The sequence below is a fragment of the Myodes glareolus genome, chromosome 10 (assembly GCF_982192425.1).
Source record: "Myodes glareolus chromosome 10, mMyoGla1.1, whole genome shotgun sequence".
NCBI lineage: Eukaryota > Metazoa > Chordata > Mammalia > Rodentia > Cricetidae > Myodes > Myodes glareolus.
The window spans coordinates 69205759-69220859 of NC_142035.1; the positions used below are offsets into that span (position 1 = coordinate 69205759).

Consider the following 15101-nt stretch of genomic DNA (forward strand, 5'->3'; position numbering starts at 1 on the left):
TAGGCCATCTCTTAAAACTACTCAGCAGTTCCCATTTCCAGGGTTTGCTTCAATCCTGGGTGCCTAGTTAATGTTCACTATAATGTATGGTTTCTAACGCCTTCTCACACTGGAAGAAAGCAGAGCCCAGAAACCTGGGCATTGGCCAGAGAAAGGTAGTTTTTGCATGGAAAGCAGACACTGGGCCTTTGGGGAGCAGCAGCAATGTCTTCAGGGTCTGCAGGACGGCTAGAAACATAATTATGTCATTGGAAAGCTGGGAGAACAGGGGCAGAGAGCGCTATGGAAAAACAAAATCTTTTCTATGTTTACCTAAAGTTACTCTTGTCACGCTGATGGCTATCTAACATGAATCATAACCACTGAATAACAGAAGGAACAGGACCACCTAAAAACCGAGTCAGGGAGGCCTGGTGACTTTGCCCAGAGCAGGGGTGGCACGGGAGGGAACGTGGTGGCTGTCAGCCCTCCAAGCTCGTACATGGGCAGAAATTTCTCTTCTGATCTCTATCTTTATAAAAAAAAAATGGGCTCTTCAATTTCTTTGGCTCTCTAAAATGCTTTTAACAGGCAAAGTGCTTATATATCTCTCTCCTTTTAGGGCTGACTAATTCAAAAACCCCTGTAGCAGCCATACAGTAAGTAGAAAGAAATCCCACCAATAAAGCTTAAATATGGTTTCTTTTAATACGTTAGCAGCATGCAAAGTTCGTGATGCCTTGGAGAATACTCACTATTTAGATTTTAACCTTTATTATCTAGACCCAAGTTTGCCCACACCAACCTTCAGCCTGCTCCACTACCCATTGGCCATGCCTTAAATCTTTTAATCCCCAATGAAAAAAAAATGTGTGCTTAGCCTAGCTCCAAGCATGTTGACTATGCAGGAAGAAAACACACAGTTAGTTGCGAAGTTCAAAAACGGCATACTTACAGGACTTTGAGCTCCTTCAACCCAGACAAGGCTTTGGGGTGGATAAAAGAAAGGTCGTTGCCAGCCAGTTGTCTAGAAAAAAAAAGTAACAAGAGAAAAAAAAATAATAATTCAAAATTAAAGTTCAGAATCCACAGTAACCTGTGATTAAAACTCTATACCAAACACTTTTCAAGACGACATGACGTTAACTAGGGACTTGGCTAAAGCAGTCCCAAGACTCTTCCAATGAATTCAGTATCTCTAGAATTTTTTTTTTTTTAAACTTCCAATACAATAATTTAAGTAGGCACATTTTTTATTCTGGTGAGGTCAAGCAAGCCAAAACACATTAAGCCAAGTGAAGTTTGCTATTCAGGGTCACTGTGCAGTGTTTTCTGAGGGCCTCCTGAACACAGACTACTAGTCAGCAGGCAGGGGTGTTTACAGAGTGGGCCAAACCAGTCTGTCAAGGAAGAAAGCTTTCAGGAGGCAAGTCAGCTTGCTATCTCCACAGACATTCAGGACGTGGGACTCCAGACAAAAAGGAAGCGTTGTTGGGAACCTAGATTTCAAATAAAGCCCCCCCAATGCACACTTGAAGAAACATTTTCCAGAAAAAGAAATGTGAAATAGACAATTAAACGAGGGTAAAGTGAAGAAAGAAGAATAGGAATTCCTTGGGTTCATACCTCATGTTCCTCCTGTTTCCTCAGGCCTATAGCACAAAATTTTCAAAAAAAGGGGGAGGGGAATAGAACAGACACTCCTATCAAATCACCTGCCAACAGGTGACATAGAAAACTGTTGGTAAATATGTACAACTAACTGGCAGTGGTGTGTCCCTGTCATGGGGCAGAGTACTCAACATCTCTTGGTTCTACCAAGGTTAGTTTTTCAAGTAACTAGATTCTGTAAATGATTTTTTCCCAATTTATTTATTTTTATTTTATGTATATTAGTATTTTGCCTGCATGCATGTCTGTGTGAGGGTGTTAGATCCTCTGGAGGTAGAGTTACAGGCAGTTGTGAGCTGCCATATGGGTCCTGGGAACAGGTCCTCTGGAAGAACAGCCAGCATGCTCTTAACCACTGGGCCATCTCTCCAGCCCCGATTTTCTTTCTAAACAGTCTTTCCATGTATTTAAAGGAAGCTTTAAATACACTCCTATTTGCATTTTTAGTTTCCAGTAATTTTCTAATTGAATAAAATTTAAAATTTCTCCTTTAAAAGGATCTATTTCCAGTCACACAGTACATTCCTGTACTCAGGATGCGGAGACAGTATAATCTCAAGTTCAAAACCAGCCTGGGATATATAGTGAGACTCTGTCTCAAAAACAAGAAAACAGGAGTTGGACAGATGGGTCAGTCATTAAAAGCACTGGATGTTCTTCCAAAGGACCTAGGTTCAATTCCCAGCACACACATGGTAATTTTCAACTATCTAGTTCCAGGGGATCTGATGCCCTTGTCTGACGTCCACCAGGAAGACATGTGGTGGTTCACATACAGACAGACAAAACACACATGCGCATTAAAATAAAGTATCTAAAAGGGAAACATTAACTCTCTCTGTTCTCTGTGGTCACTCTGTAAGCATCCTACTTTCCTGGGCCTTGCTATTCATTCCCAATCAAGGTCTAGTTGCTACCAAGTGCGCCAAACACTCAACGTCCTTTCTCCCTTCTTAATCGGCAACACTTATCTTGGTTTTAGGGACACAGGGAAAATATTTTTTCTAACTAAAATTCAAACTTAACGAAGGCCTGAAGTTCTACCATGGGAGCCTTGTTTTCTGCTAAGGTTCTGTACCACTCGAAGGGCAAACGAAGCTCCGGTCCACAGCAGACTTCTGTTCTGAAGATGGGCAGAGTGAAACGACTCAGAAATCCCACAGATACACATGATAAATATCTTCATTCGGAGAAAAATGTAACAGCGCAGGATTCTCAGTTCAGTTACAAGTTTAGCACGGGGTCCAGACCCTGTCACTCACCACGCCCTTTCATTCTGGTAACTGCACTTACTACATGCTCTCTGAGGCTTCTCATATCTCACAACATATACTCCATACCATCAGCCTTTTAAATGTCATATAAAATGGTGTCACAGCCTAAAGAATCAGAGCGGGCAAAGCCAACAAGCTGCTTCACCAAGTGATAAGTGACTTTAGCTTTGCTTACTTTGCACACATTAGCAAAACTTGAGCTATTTTTTTTTTTATAAATGCCTAAATTAAAAGACAGCAGCACTTAAGCTCAATGCATCAGAAGTAGTCAACAATAACTGTGCAGGTGTTCGGGATTAAAAAAAAAATCTTTTTCTTTGCTTTACTTCTATGCTGGGCCAATAAGATCTCTCTTGCATTTCCTCAGTGGAGCTTCAGAACCATTTCTGTTGGGCAGCTACCTAATTTGTGAATTGTTGTTTGCTCAAAACAACGCTTTAAGGGGCTGGGGAGATGGCTTCAATGTTAAGAGCTTGCATTGGTTTTGCAGAGAATCTTAGCCCTCACTGGGTGTCTCACAGCCTCCTGTAACTCCAGCTTAGGGGGACTTTACACCTCTGACCTCCACAGGTACCGGCAATTCATGTGCCGCAGCCATATTCAGACATATGCCTGTATGCACAGCTAGAGATAATAAAAACAAATCTTTAAGAATTAACTACATATTAGTTTCCCTTTTAAAAACATCATGGCCATTCACCTCTGAGAATCAGTATACAAAAGAAAACAGTTTTACGCCCTTTTCCATACAACCATTTCAAAAATGTTTCTTCTCTTATTCCCAAACTAGTCAGCTTCATGTAAACCCTTCACCTTGTAAGCTCACTGCCATTCTTTAAATACACAATGGAAGTGCTTCTTCCCTTGGCCTGCAGAAAAATCCAGCACAAAACTAAACGTTGTCACAGGCTACCTTCCGGCTGTTGATGGCACATGAGTCTCACCGGCCAAGTACAAATGCTGCTCAGAACAGAGTACACATCCCTCCCTTCATTGTCGCCCAAGAATATGCCGTCTCATTAGCTACCAATATCTCAGCTGGGAGTTCACTAGCTGTAGTGTTCTCGGATGGCCCCTCACAGCATCAGAGATGTAGGTGAGAGCCTGCCTATCAGGGGCAAGGCCTCGGGTTTAATCTCCACGAGAGCCAACAGAACAAATAAAAGGCAGAAGTTCTCTGCAAACACTCCTCGTGCCAATACACAGCTTCCTGTGGCCCACCTCTGTGCAAGCCCCACATGAGCAATGAAAGGGTTTGCTCCACTCGAGCTCCCTCATTAACCTCAACTAAGGGTGCTCACAATTGTAACACACAGTATTTAAAGACCACATTTCCAAGGCTCAAATTGTGCCGGAAGAGCCTTAAGTTGCAGTAGCCATCTTTCCCGGAATGCCTCGAAAATCCTGTAACCTGGCTCCTCCCAGCTGTCCTTAAAACTTGTGTTAAAAGCTAGCATCTGCCAGAAAAGAAACTCTATAAACACAGTGAGCTTTCCAGGATCCTTCACCCCTTGTCTCTAGCATTAGCTTTTTACCATCCTGATATCCTTGGGCCTTCCTTGAGGAATGTAACATCCTGTGCCATGACCACGAGAAAGAGTGCTTTATTATTAAGTCACCAAGGAAGTGGCAAAACACAGAACACCTGATTATCTTAACTTGTCAACAAAAAAAAGACTGTTTAACCACATTAGTCAAAATATTTGCTTCCTTTCTCCGAAATCTCTGCCCCTTTATAAACTATGTGAATACTAAAATAACCTGGCTTCCAAAAGCATTCCGCTTCCCCTCGACTTGTCGTTAATAGAAATGACACAAAGGGCGCTGAGCATGAGGCTTATCCTGAAACACAAGCCAACGATCTGGAGAACAGAAATAAACACAGCGCGCGTGCAGAGTCTGGGTGGCAAGGCCGCACAGGAGGGCACGCTACTAGATGACTTTACCTGGGGGGGAAACACACCACGTGGAGCCTTCAGGAAGGCATCTCCCCGAAGTCTGCCGAGCTGCTGTGGAAAGGAAGGACACACCGCCGCTTTGACAGTCCCACCCTCCAGAACCTTTCCACAGACCGCTCAGTATTCAGTCTTAGGAGCCAGCACTTCTCGGGGCAGCACATCTTGGAGGTGCTTCATGTCTCAAAGTGCAGATCCAGTAAACAGCAAAATGAATAAATGACAGGCTTAGGGCCGAGTCCCCAAATCCTTAGGAAGCAAACACCTAAGGTCTTAGCAGACGCAGGGGTCAAAACAGATGGTATAGACAGACGGCCTTTCACTTTATCACAGTGCAACCACAACCCGGCTTTTCTAAAACACCCAAGAAGCTAGGTAGGTGACTTGGCAAAAATCGCACAGCTACAAAGTGGAGGAGCCAGCGCCCTAGTCCTTGACTCACATCTTCCAATGTTTATCAACTTGTTCCTGACCTCAGGTGCTTCTGCAGTGTCACCAAAAGATTAGGAACTCATTCTCAGAGAGGAGAGGAGGAGCATGGTGGACTTGGGCGAGCTAACAGCTTTGTTTGGACATCAACAGTTCCCAGGTGGCCGCCAAGGCAGACAAGCTCTGGTGATGCATTAGGACCTCTGAGCTGCAATTACGGGGGGGGGGGGGGGGGGGATTTCCCAGCAGACTCAGTACTTGCTTCTCGCAGCCAAGGATGCCCAGAGGGAAGGAAATGAGAAAGGGACCCCTTGCGGAGGGACTCTTCCTGGAACTATGCAGAGTTTAGAGCAGTCTGTTATCATTTTTGTTTGTTTTAGTAATTTTCAAGTAAAAATGAGGCGACTGATGCTCAGGAAGAATTAAAACCAGTGATGTTTTCTTTAGCAAAGACCAGCTATTTCCCATTCCATGCCTGGGTTTCTACTTAATGTGCCGCAGGCAACAGTTGTCTTAGAAGCAACTGGGCGGGCTGACTGCATGTCTCAGAAAGCCTTCTCAATTTGCTAAACCATGATATTCATAAATTTTATCCCACGGGAAATATCTTTATTATCCACGTACTCCTCAATTGCTATGAATTTTTAAGGAAATCTCAAGGTAAGGGAAGAAGGCAGATGTGGTATAATTTTATGGAAACCCACGTTTACAGTCCCAAGCATCATGGCTCCCACTTGTGTGCCAGTAGCTTCTGGTTACCAAGGTAGTGAGGGTCGCTCTACATGGTCTCAAGCCATGTACTCACAATCTTTCTGTTGTACAACTTTAGTCTCTCATTGCTTTTTACCTGGATTATTGCCATGAGCTTCCACAAGATTTCTGCCTCACCCGACTTAATTACAATACTGGGAGGGAGCTGGTGAGATGGCCGCAGGTAAGGGCACCTGTCGCTCTTTCAGAGGGCCTGGGTTCAGGCTCACAAGCATCCATCCATAGCTCATTACAGGGGAGCGGACTCCATCTCTGGCTTTCTTTAGCACTATGAAAACATGTGGTGCACACACACACACACACATATCCAAATACATAAAATAAATATTTTTAAACTATATAATACTATGAACTCTAAATCTTTAAATATACAATTCTGATAAGTTTCTCAAAGCCTCATTTTCTCCCGCTGAGTTTTCTGGACCTTCAACATAGCTCTCTCCTTTTGCGCCTTCATCCAGTATTCTTACTTCCTACAGTTTCACACTGACTGTTACACATCCAAACATGCCAGGTTTCCCTATGTAGCTCACTACTCACACCAATTTCTTCACCTGTAATTCCCCCATGTCCCAACCTTAGCCAACTAAAATCATGCTGACTGCCTGAGTTGAGTATTAGCAATAAGAAACCCTATGACATCACCTTCCTTTGCTTCCACAAGAGTCTTAAATAAAACTTTCTCACTGGTGCCTCTTAGCTCGCCTCTAGTTACTGTTCACCTCCCCCACCTTCCTCTGTGGCATTATGAGGTTCCTTATGAGTGGGGACTAAATCACATTCATTTTGTATTCTTGCATGAGATCATGCACATGGTAGGTACGTTGTAATACCTCAACGAAGGCCCAGTATAAGACTCTGAGAATCTAATACTAGTGCTTAAATAAACGGGAGAGCTACCTGATTATATTTCCTATTCTGTTCTTTCGTTTCTACTCCCTCACTCTCCTTCGTACTCTTCACGGAAAAGACGTACTTGGCTCGCCTTGAAGGGAGCAGGTGTCACTGCACCTATCACCTGTCTTAACACATGCGGCAAATGCTAAGAGGAGCTTCAAGTTGGAAAGAGCTGTCCGTGGGTCAACAGTAGTATCTCAACTCACTGTACTGTGTACACAAACACGAAGAATTGAAACAAGTCCGACAGCACTTCAAATAGTGAGCTCAAACAGTCTACCTCAGGGCAGGTCTTATTTACCCTGCTTACTACAAGAGTCCCAGCAGCAAAGAAAGCAGAGAGAGAGAGAGAGAGAGAGAGAGAGAGAGAGAGAGAGAGAGAGAGAGAGAGAGAGAAGAGAAAGAAGAGAGACAAGGGAGGGTTGATAGAAGAGAGACATCAGGCCTCTAGGCTTATGCTCTCCCAATACACCTGGAGGCATTTCAGGGAACAGGGGCTAAGTGGGGCAGTGTGAATTCCTTATGAATTCATAACTCCTTATGAATCTGTTTTGTGCGTATTATGCAGAAGCACCATGGGTTCGTACTAGAAACTCCTTAGAGGGGGCACAAGAGTTTTCCACAATACTATCTACTCTTAATGAATATACTACACAAAACTTCCATTTGCCAGAAGGGAAAGTACAGAAAAAGTGAAGGTTAAATATGGGTAATGTATCAATGAAGGAGAGGACTAAGCAAGCCACATGTCAGAAGGGAATGTAGGCCAAAGGACTGATACCTTCAGGCAGTGCACCCAAATGTCTGGGATTTCTTCACTTGGAAAGCAACTGAAACCGACAGGAGAGGTTTGGGCTATGGAGAAGGCTTGGCAGTTAGAGCACTCACAGCTCTTGCCGAGGACCCAGGTTTAGTTCCTAGCACCCACATAACCGCTCACACCTTTTAGCTCTAGTTAATCCAACGCTTCTTTGACCACCGCAGGTTCGTCCACACGTGAACGTATACACACTCAGGCAATACACATACACATTTTTTTTTTTTTAAGAAAAGGAGAGACGCAACTGTGAAACACAGAGTAAACCAACTGGAGCTATTTGCACAAAAGCACTGACTGCTTTCGGGCCATTATATAAATTTCACGGCGGCTAGAATTCGAGTCAGGAATTAGGAGAATAAAGACCACAATCTGTACAATGACTAGACATTCACTACGTGGAAGGGAGTGTAGCTGAGGGCTTCTAGCAGCTGCTCTGAGGCGACATGGCGTGAAGAAGGGACAGTGATACCACAGCAACTGTGGAGGGGAGGCCGGAAACACGTTCACTGCACAAACAAAAGAGTTCCAAAGACAGCTGCTCTCACGGCACGGTGAGGCTGAGAAGCAGGCCGCACAGCCTGCCAGCCCCTCACGCCCCTAGTCTTCATTCTGCCGTGATTGGAAGATGGCCTGTGGCTGTGCCCCTGTCAGCCCTCACCAAGAGTACACAGTACTGCCCCGCGGTGTCACCAACACCCTTCTGCCCTCAGCAATGTCTTCCCTCCTCCTCCACTGCCATGCTCCACACTACCTCCGAAGCTAAATAAAAGGAAGCATTACAGCTCATACCCAAACGTGTCCAGGCTGCCTCCCCCGTAATGCCATTGATTCCCTCAAGTGGGCAGATGGCCAGTGTCAGTCATACTGCTTACAAAGGACAATAGACTAAGCCATCAGCCTGTGATGCTTCCCGTAGAGAAGACCGTTCTTAGTCAAGACTGAATGAGGCAAGCATGGCCACCAGAAAACGTTTGACGGGAGGTGAGTGTCTTTCTTCTAAACACCATTTGAAAACAGGATGTAAAATGCTAGTGACCATTTTCAACAGCAAGAAACATATTTCTATTATTAATCCTATGTCATATATTAATTTGCATGTGAAGGAAGGTCTAACTGTGTTTTCAGAACTATGGGGCTTCTGTAAAAAAGCAAAACCTTGAGGGATTTGCTGGCTCCCATTTAGGCTATTTGGTATTAAAAAAAAAAAGCTGAAGATTCATTTACCCCTTTGCATTTTGATTATCTGATTATAGTGGCCCTTAATATACCTCAAGAATTTATCACCAGTGGCTCCAGTTTAACAACGGAGAACATGAGCTTCTGTCCCTGACATGCCAAGCCCAATGTCCTACAATGCCGCTAAATAACATAAGTCCTAGAAAACAATATAAATCCCAGAAGCTAAACACTAACTGCTCTTTGGTGTTCTCTCCCACTAACTTCAAGACAGCCACAAGAAAGAAATACTTTTGTAGTGGACCAAAAAGGCCAATAATTAAGCAACATTCTTCCTAGATCCCTTGGGTCCTTCTTTCTCCCAGTGTTAAACCTCATTTGATACAGTACATCCAAGTATTCCGAAGTCCACTGACCACGCCTGGTTTGCTCCCCTCCTGCCTTTTCTTCTTTACCCACCCCAATCCCAGTGCCAGGGCTTAGACCCAGGGCCTCGGGCATGCTGAGTGCCAGCTCGACCCCTGGCTGTCATCCCCATCTTTCACATCGTAGGAAGGATTTCAGATCTTCATGCAATTATTAAAAACATGTAATCATAATATGCATAGATGAATATATATATATAAATATAAGCTGGAGGTGGTGCATATGTATATAAAGTATGGGAATAAAAAGTATATGTGCATTTCTGGGTATGTACATATAAGCTGGATGTGGTGGCGCACGCCACTAGCCATTGAGAGGCTGAGGCAAAAGAATAACAAGTTTGCGATGGTCTCGGAGGAAACAAGTACTCTGTAGGGCATCCTGGGTTCTGGAATGAAGCCCTATCACAATAAGCAAGAAAACAAGCAAAGCATTGTAAAAATGCAATGTGTTAAGAGCACACATATATTTAGATCCTTTTCATGAAGGACTGCCTATGTTTTTAAAACAGTTTGTCTTTGCAAGAAGGAAGAAATTCTCTCTCATTCTCTCTCTGTCACACACACACACACACACACACACACACACACACACACGGGGCAGGGGGAGGTAAACACTAAAGTAATCTATAACAAAAATAATTCCATCCCTGCTAAAACTTGGTATGAAGGCTGTCTAATACTCTTCCACATATTAAAGAACTTTACTTAACTAAAATTTAAGTTTTCACCTGTGCCACATTGGCCTCTTGTGCCTCCCACTTCCCCAGAGGAACCACAGCAGACTAGTGTAGAGGTAAATCAGTAAGAACTGTGGCAATGGTCGTGGTTCCGAGCACAGCTCTTCTAACCATCCAATCATTTGTCTTTTGATGATAAGCACATATGACATCATCCATGTGAGGAAATAACACAAGCTTGAAAACTATGCATATCCCTAACACCAAGCAGCAGGTTCCTACTGCTTTTCTACCACGGGAGAGCAAAGGAAGCACTGTTTTTCTCAGTTTCTCATTTCATTTAAGTAGCAACAAGTCCATCAATCATGGAGCTTCAGCAGAATTAAATTTCTTGCATCAATAAATCCAAAATGAGAAGAAATTCTTTTCCTTAACATCTCCCCCAATTTTAAGTTTAAAAAAATATGATTCCTAAGCCAAGAAGATGACTCAGAGTAAAAGTACTTGCTGCTAAGACTGGTGCCCTGAATTCAACCCCTGGGTCCCATGGCGGTAGGAGAGAACTGATCCCAAGTGTCAGCCATGATGTACACACCCAATCCTCGCACATATGCATCACACACTCATGTACACAGTAATAATAAGTGAATAAAGCTGACTATTAAAATGCAGTTATTGTCACTCTGAGTCATACAGAAGTAAGAGAGCACAGTACATACTGACTTCCTGACTTACCTGGGTCACAAAATGGCAAGACACATGAAGCTAAGTGGTGAGCAGTGGAATACCAGGGCAGGCTGGGAAAGGAAGGCAGGGAATGCTTTAAAAAGCACAGGGAGCTCAGAAAGAAGTGCACCAAATGGCTCAGATCTAGAGCCTTCCTCTACTGCAAGAGTATATTTCTTCCTGTTTAAATAGGAAATTGAGTTCTGTTGCTTGCAGTCAAAAGTTTGCTTTAACTAATTGCACTGCCAATAAACATTTTTCTTTTCTTACCTAGTAACAGAGTCCTGTCTTGAGTCCAAGTATCAAAGCTCTTATTTGCCAGCATTCCCTGTTAAAACCCAAGTTACTACGTACTAGCCAATGAAATGTCAGAGGTCCTGTATGATATGTTCAAGGTGGCTTCTTAAAAGAAATGACCTAGTGGGACATGACCACTGCCCCCTCCTTCCTCCCTCCTACTCCGAGAGGGGAATGTTGATGGCTCCAGCTCCAGCCATGATCTGGACGTGAACACTATAAAGACAGAACTGCAGACTAGAGTGCTAAGGTCTGCAACTCTGCTAATGTTGTGATTCTCAATAGCAGCTCCTGGTTGCTAGGCTGCAGATTTCAGACGCATGCAAATAACAGAAAGCATTACGTCTGTAAGTCTCTGTTACTTGGAACTTTCCACTACAACCAAAGATATTTCCAATTCATGAAATTTAGGAAAAGTGCATGCCAGGCTGTAACCAAAACAGCATAATTAAAGGTAGCAAGTAAATTAGAGGCTGGGGAGATGGCTCTGTGGTTGAAGAGCACTTGCTGCTCTCATTTGGGGACCTGAACTTGGTTCCCAGCACTCACATCAGGTGGCTCACAACTGACCTGATGCCGTCTTCTGGTGGGTGTGTGTGCAAATATATTAAATAACATATTTTGAAGGACAGTACCTTAAATACACAAAAACTAGGTAAAGAGTTTCTAAAATTATTTACAATAGATAAGCACAGGAACAGTAGGAAATTTGTTACATAAAATGTGAAGCATTGAGATGAAACTATACTGTATATTCATTAGCGGTAAAACCTAGATCTATCAGAAGAATGAGCATAAATAGTAAAATTCTACTTTTAAAAGAAGTATAATCCAGGCGGTGGTGGCGCACACCTTTAATCCTAGCACTGGGGAGGCAGAGGCAGGCGGATCTCTGTGAGTTTGAGGCCAGCCTGGTCTACAAGAGGTAGTTCCAGGATAGGCTTCAAAAACTACAGAGGAACCCTATCTCAAAAAACAACAACAAAAAAAGTATAGGAATATATTGAAAACATTTAGGATACATAACAAAATACAACAAAAGTTATCTCTTAGGGGTGAGATAATGATTGGCTAGTCTTCCTTTCTCCTTTGTTATCTCTTTATAGGTCCATGTTTTAAACACTGAATTGTCATCAATTTTATAATTAGTTTCAAAAATCTAGCTTATGTCAAATTATTTCATACTTTATAGTTTTATATCCATATGTCTTCAATTCACATTTGCAATGCCTCCAACATGACCATCTTCAAAGTACAGATAGGGCCACAGTAACTGTTGGTGAACAGAGGGCCCACAGATGGTGAACAGAGAAGGTAAAGTACAAGTGCTGAGCCAAAGTTCCTATAACGGAATATAGTATTAATAAACAATATACTGAATAAGAATGGCTCATGTAAGAGTAGACAATGAATAAAAGAAATGGCTCAGCTTATTACCTTGTTGGGAAACTTAATCATGTTACTAGAAAATCAAACATAATTTTGTTTTCTTATAACCCCGATTATATTCAGACAAAGAACAAATAACCGTCACTGATTAAAATACATAAAGGAACCAACAAACTGTGTTTTTATATGCTTCTCTACAATTTCCCCATCCAGTGTCATTTACCAGTGAACTGCTTAGAATTGCCGTTTGATTTCTTCTACCTCTCTATTAATTTCTGATTTACGATCCCCAAAGTCAGACTACATCATATTTTCATCACCTCTATTCATGGGCTATGAAGCACTTACAACAAAGTTACAGGTGTAGTTTAGTGGAACTAGCTAAATTGATACCATTTCCTATTTAAATGGAATGGTCTCCAACAATACTTCGTTCATTTCAGATTGATACATTGAGGACACATTGCCTGCATTTGTGTTTAGTAGCTGGGTTTTAAAAGGCTGAGATAATCTTAGCTTCTCTCTGCCCAGTGTATCTTCCTTCCTGCCTTCTCCTGCTCACTTTGGGGGACCACGTCTACAGTCTAAGTAATTCTATTAGGGATGGACTGATGAATCACCTTAGACCACACCATCAAAAAGAACAGGTAAGGAAGAAAGACAGCCAAGCCAAGTCCTCCCAGGCCTCTGCTCAGAGCAGCAGGAGATTCTTCCGATATTCATATGGGATTTTAGGATGTGGAGACACAGCTGGGACTACTGACGGAGTTACAGTCCCCACTCTATGAAGACAGGGTATTTACAACAGGAAAGGAACCGAAAACACAGAAGGAGAGAATCAAAACTGAACCACAGAGGACATGTGAAAATTCTAATAACATTTAAGCCTCAAGCTCCAAAGCTAGCTGAAGCAACTCCATCTTTAGACATTTCTGTTTCCCAAGAAACAATTCTCTACCGCGCCTCGGTTGTGTTTGTGTCTTAAACCCAGTGACCTCTGCTAACATACAGACCGCATGAAAGCTTTTTTCACTTGCCAAATCCCAGAAGGTACCTGCTAACAGCTCCCCAACACCTGTCTCTTAGAGAACTCCTTTCCCCAAATGGTACTGTTCCCTCTCTACTGAAACAACTGTAAAGCTACTTAAGGTGACTGAAATCATTTTCTCAGTGTCCGGCTATAGGCATCTCTCTTGAGTCCTTGTTCCATTGTCGAGACTCCTCCTTCCACAACTCTTGGGGAAGAGTTCTGCCCCAGTTCTCACCTGGCACTTGTCCTCTTCCCACACTTTGTGTCAAGTGTTTCCCAAGGAGTTGTCTTTGGCCCTCTTCCCTTCCCTTTCTTCTGCCCTCTATCCCTTGGCAAGCTTTCGCAATCTCAAGTTTCCATTAATCACCTCAACATAAAAGACTCTCAACTCTACACCCATGAGTGTCTATTCTGGATTCCATTCACCTATTTCCATAGGCCCCTATCTATAGTCTATGTAACTCAATGTGCTTCCATCAAAATAAATTTGATATTTTCTCTTCTGGAACAATTTCTTTTCATGTTGTCTCTAATTCTAATAACTCCTGGAAATACTAAAATGAAGTACCACTGATGCTGGCATAGCTCACATATCCTTGACTCTATTTTGCCTCTCATCTGCTCTAATTCAGATTCACATACACACACACACACACACACACACACACACACACACACACACACACTTTTTAGACAGGGTCTCTATATAGCCCTAGCTGGCCCAGAACTCACAGTGTAGAAGAAGCTATCAGGGAATTCACGGAGATCTACATGTACCTACGTCCTGTGTGCTAGGACCAAAGGCATACACCTCCATGCTAAACACGAATTCTGGTAACTCTCGCCTACACTTTTACAGTTCGGTAGCTCCATTATCTCCCTCTCTTCCTGATCTCTCTCAATTCTAACCTCTCTGCTGTGGAATCACGTTGACAGAAGACCCTACCTGACTGAACTAGTCCCTGGCTCAAAACAAAAACAAAAGGGGCTGGAGAGATAGCTCAGTGGTTAAGAGTACTGACCGCTCTTCCAGAGGACCTGGGTTCAATTCCCAGCACCCACATGGCAGCTCACAACTGTCTGAAGATCCAGTTGCAGGGGATCTGACACCTTCACACCAATGCACATAAAATAAAGTTAAATAAACCATAAAAATAAAAAAAAACAATGGTCACCCAAGAATCCCTGTGTCTAGCTCGGGTATACTGTCCTCAATCTAGCTCCAAATGCCTCTCTAAATGTCCCTTGCACAGCTGCTTTCAGCAACCCAGCACTACTTCCCCTCACACTGCGCTACCTAGCTCAGTCCCTGTTTCTCTACTTGAGTTTCTTCGCGTATCTCCTCATAAATAACTCCCACCATCCCTCTAGGGTCCCCAGAAATGCCAGCTCTTTGATGAGGTCTTCTTTAATCTTTCTTGCTAAATGTAATTTCCCTTTTCCTTTGAACTCTCCTAGCTGGAGTACACTATTCCTTTCCCTTGAAGCCAAGAATCTCATTTAACTCACTGCTGAACTGTGCTTAGCTGACAACGGGTAACTGAATTAGTGAGTGGTGTACTAAGTCTTTCTTTGGCCTTCC

At 43.0% G+C, this 15101-nt stretch overlaps 1 protein-coding gene across 1 annotated transcript in view; it reads right to left on the reverse strand.

Annotated features, from left to right (window-relative positions):
• The window catches only part of Lgr4 (leucine rich repeat containing G protein-coupled receptor 4), a 101897-nt gene that overhangs the window by 26389 nt on the left and 60407 nt on the right, over positions 1-15101 (reverse strand). Inside the window, 1 exon segment of the mRNA XM_085696747.2 lies at positions 935-1006. Within this exon segment, the coding sequence (XP_085552873.2) occupies positions 935-1006 (72 nt within the window).